This window comes from Cornus florida, unplaced genomic scaffold (genome assembly GCF_030987335.1).
Source record: "Cornus florida cultivar Cherokee Brave unplaced genomic scaffold, ASM3098733v1 CherokeeBrave_3.0.0_Hap2_Chr10, whole genome shotgun sequence".
Classification (NCBI taxonomy): Eukaryota; Viridiplantae; Streptophyta; class Magnoliopsida; order Cornales; family Cornaceae; genus Cornus; species Cornus florida.
In genome coordinates, this window is record NW_026775580.1 from 31,258,458 (window position 1) to 31,262,127 (window position 3,670).

At 48.4% G+C, this 3,670-nt stretch overlaps 1 protein-coding gene across 1 annotated transcript; it reads right to left on the reverse strand.

Annotated features, from left to right (window-relative positions):
- Window positions 1-1,382: 1,382 nt before the first annotated feature.
- Window positions 1,383-3,170, reverse strand: LOC132277464 (uncharacterized). Its single transcript, XM_059779318.1, has one exon. The coding sequence runs from the start codon at window positions 3,168-3,170 to the stop codon at window positions 1,383-1,385; it is 1,788 nt and encodes a 595-aa protein (XP_059635301.1).
- Window positions 3,171-3,670: the final 500 nt, after the last annotated feature.

Here is a 3,670-nt window from a genome sequence, read left to right on the forward strand (position 1 = left end):
TAATAAATGGACGCGATGAGCCATGAAATAATGTCTAAACTTCTGTGCAGCAAAAACAAGGGCGAGGCAGTGACGCTCGATGGCTGAATAGCGAGCCTCAGCCTCGCGTACAAGGCGACTGAGATAATAAACTGGTTGTTCTTCCCCTTCGACTGTTTGCGCGAGAAGGGCCCCAATAGACTTGTCAGTTGAAGTGAGATAGAGAAGCAAAAGCTGCTCCCTAACAGGTGGGTGCATGGTGGTCGAGGAGGCAAGAATGGCCTTGATCTTCTCAAAGGCTGCTTGACGAGCCGCTGTCCAAAGGAATTTGGCATTGCCTTTGATCAAAGTGCTAAAAGGATAAAAAAAACTTCAACGAGAGCTGGTATGAACCTTCGTAAATACGAAACTTTGGCCAGAAAACTTTTGAGTTGTTTGAAGGAGCAAGGGCGGGGCATATCTATAATTGCACGAGCTTTGGTGGGGTCGAGGTCGATCTCTTGGCGATGCACCGAAAAGCCCAAAAAATTACCGTGACGTACCCCAAACGCGCACTTAAGGGGATTCATGCGTGGATTGTACATATGGCATCGCTAAAAAACGCGACGCAAATCGTGGAGATGATCCTCTCGCTGTTTGGATTTCACCACCAAGTCATCAACATAGTCTTCCACCATGTGACGCAATATATCGGGAAAGATGGCAGTCATGGCTCTTTGATATGTGGCTCCAGCATTTTTTAACCCGAAGGGCATGATAGTGTAGTAGAAATTGCCAAGTGGTGTCCGGAACGCAATCTTGTGGGCATCTCCCTCGGCCATCCGTATCTGATTGTAGCCGCTGTACCCATCCATGAAGGAGAAAAGTGAATGCCTGACTGTTGCATCAACCAGCGTGTCAATGATAGGAAGAGGGAAATCATCCTTCGGGCATGCCTTATTGAGATCGAGAAAATCGACGCAGATCCAAATTTGTCCGTTCTTTTTCTTCACAGGAACAATATTTGTGAGCCAAGTTGGATGTAAGATTGGCCTAATGAATCCTACAAAGAGCAAGTTTTCGACCTCTGTCTTAATCTGAAGCTCGAGCTCAGGTCTATAGACGCGAGGTGCTTGTTTGACAGGGCGCGAGCCTGGGATGGTACTGAGATGATGTGTCACAAGTTGGGGGTCTAGTCCTGGCATCTCGCTATAAGTCCATACGAAGATGTTCGAGAATTCCTTCAAGAGGCAAATAAGGCCATCTAGCAACGATGGGTCCAGTTGTGAGGAGATGAAGGTTGTCCGTGATTCTCATCCTGCAGGGGTGAGATTAACTTCCTTGAGATCCGACAGTTGCAGTGGCTCATCCTCTACACTCGTAGGCTCAACAACTGGGTTCACCAAGGCAGAGCCCGCACACCGTCATAAGCTATAGACATATCGCTCATCCGGTAGCCTCACTCGTTTGCACACCCGCGGGGTAGCGACTTCTGCGTCGCGATGAGGAACATATGACTGTGTAGGGTAAAAGATGCCCTGCTGTACCTCCTCCCATTTGGGTAGCGGAGTACGAATTATATGCGCCTCTGCTTCTTCATCCTCATCATCCAACTCATCAAAGAAGAGAGCCTCAATAAAGTGTGCCTTGTGCTTGGCAAAAGGCTTATCAGAGCACGGAACCATGACGACTTTGTTACCTAAGATGCCCTTGAAACATTGATGGTAAGTAGAAGCCACTATGCCGAAACGGTGTATCCACGCCCGCCTGAAGAGCACATGGTAGGATGTATCAGCCTTGATAACATGGAATTTGGTGGGAGCTCGAAATCTACTAACCACGAGATCAACATTTACATAGCCGAGAGTCTGGTAAGATTCATTGCCGAAACCATAAACTTCGATGGCCTCTTTAACAAGGCAGTCTTGGGGCAAACCAGCTTTCTGAAATGTGGCCCATGGCATGATGTTAATGGAAGACCCGTTCTCTAGAAAAGCATGTCGGAACTCCCTACCATTGAGCTGCACAGTGATATAGAATGGACGATTATGAGGGGTAGAGACACTTTTGTCAGATTCGGAGAAGGAAATGGTCAATAGCGCCTGGTGAGAGGGGGGATGACTTGACGAAGCGGCTGCGCAGCATTCTTCCTCACCGTATTGCACTTGAACCTTGGATTGCGTGGAATTGGTTTCTTCTAACTCATCATAATACGTGACCACAGCCACACCGCGATGACGAGGGTATGGATTGTGCCGCACATCCTTTGGCACGGTCAACTCAAGATCACCACCCTCGAGCCGTTGTTGAAAAATTCGCCTTAGAGTCCTGCAGGTACTTGTTGGATGTGTAGTGGCTTGGTGGAAGATACCGAAATTTGGACTCGCACTATCCTGCGCGGTTGGCTCTTTGTGAGGAACAGGTAACACGACTACACCATGCTTGACCCACTGTTCGAGAGTACTGGCGACTTCTTCCATGCATACCAGGAATGGGGGAGGATTATTTGTTCGCTTAGCTCGAGATCCCTTGGCTCTAACATCTGTCTTGCGACGCTTTTTCGTTCTATTATTGCGAGGAGCAACCGGCGTGTCTTTGTGAGTGACCTCTGCCCTGGGAGGTGCGAGATCTTTACAAATGTTCCGTACAGCTGTGGTGAGATCGCTGAAGCTGTTGAGACCCAGATTGACCAAGTGTATCCTGTAGGTCTTGGTCATGCCTTGTATGCAAATATTAACCAGATCCCTTTCACTGCTACCCTCGAAGCATTCCCTTGCACAGGTTGGGAAGCGAGAAATGAACTTGAGGGGTTCCTCGTTGGATTCTTGCGTTTCTTTAGTGATGGAGAGAGTGGTGACCCTTTCAATGGCTTGTCCAAACTTGTTGTGGAACTTTTGGGAGAGTTGTTGCCAAGTGGTGATTGAGTCTGGCTCGAGACTTCGAAACCATCTGTACGCGAGCCCGATGAGAGACTTGGAGAATTCTCGAAGGCGTAAGATTTCGTCATGGCTATGTTGGCCTAGATATTCCACGAATCTTTGCAAGTGCTCATCGGCATCCTCTTTGACGCCGTTGTATTTAGGAAATTTTGGGATGATGTACCCCTGTGGGTACGGCGTCTGAGCCAGGCTTTTTGGGTACGGAGGCTCCGTAAGCAAAACTAACGCACGTGCAGCCGATGGGGCATGCTTCATGAAAAAATCACGTAGCATGGACTCAGTGACATATTCCGGGGAAGGGTTAGCCGGTGGAACCGCTTGAACTGGGGTGGGCTTTGAGGCTGCTTGGGCTTACATCGGTGGATACCATAGTGGTGGCACGTGAGTAGATGAACTACCTGGCTGATCATGCTCGGAAAGGGCAACTCTAGTGGGAGAAATAGTTATGGCTCATGCACTCTGCATGATCAAGGCTTCCAACCTATCAAGGCGGCCGATGAGATCACGGTTGGACTGCAATAACTCCTCATGAACGGAAGGGGCTGCTGAGCTTTCTAGCATTGTGATATGTGGTGCACGAACATTGGAAGCACGTGACGATGCCTGGGAGTGAAGAGGAACGTCACCACCTCCTCCAACAGAGGGTTCCGAATGGTGAGTTGGCATATACTGTGATTCTATCTGCTTATACTGATATCCCCAGTGGAGTCGCCAAAATGTAGGGGTTCTTTTTTACAAGGTAATAAAATAGCAATAAAATATAAATATCAGGA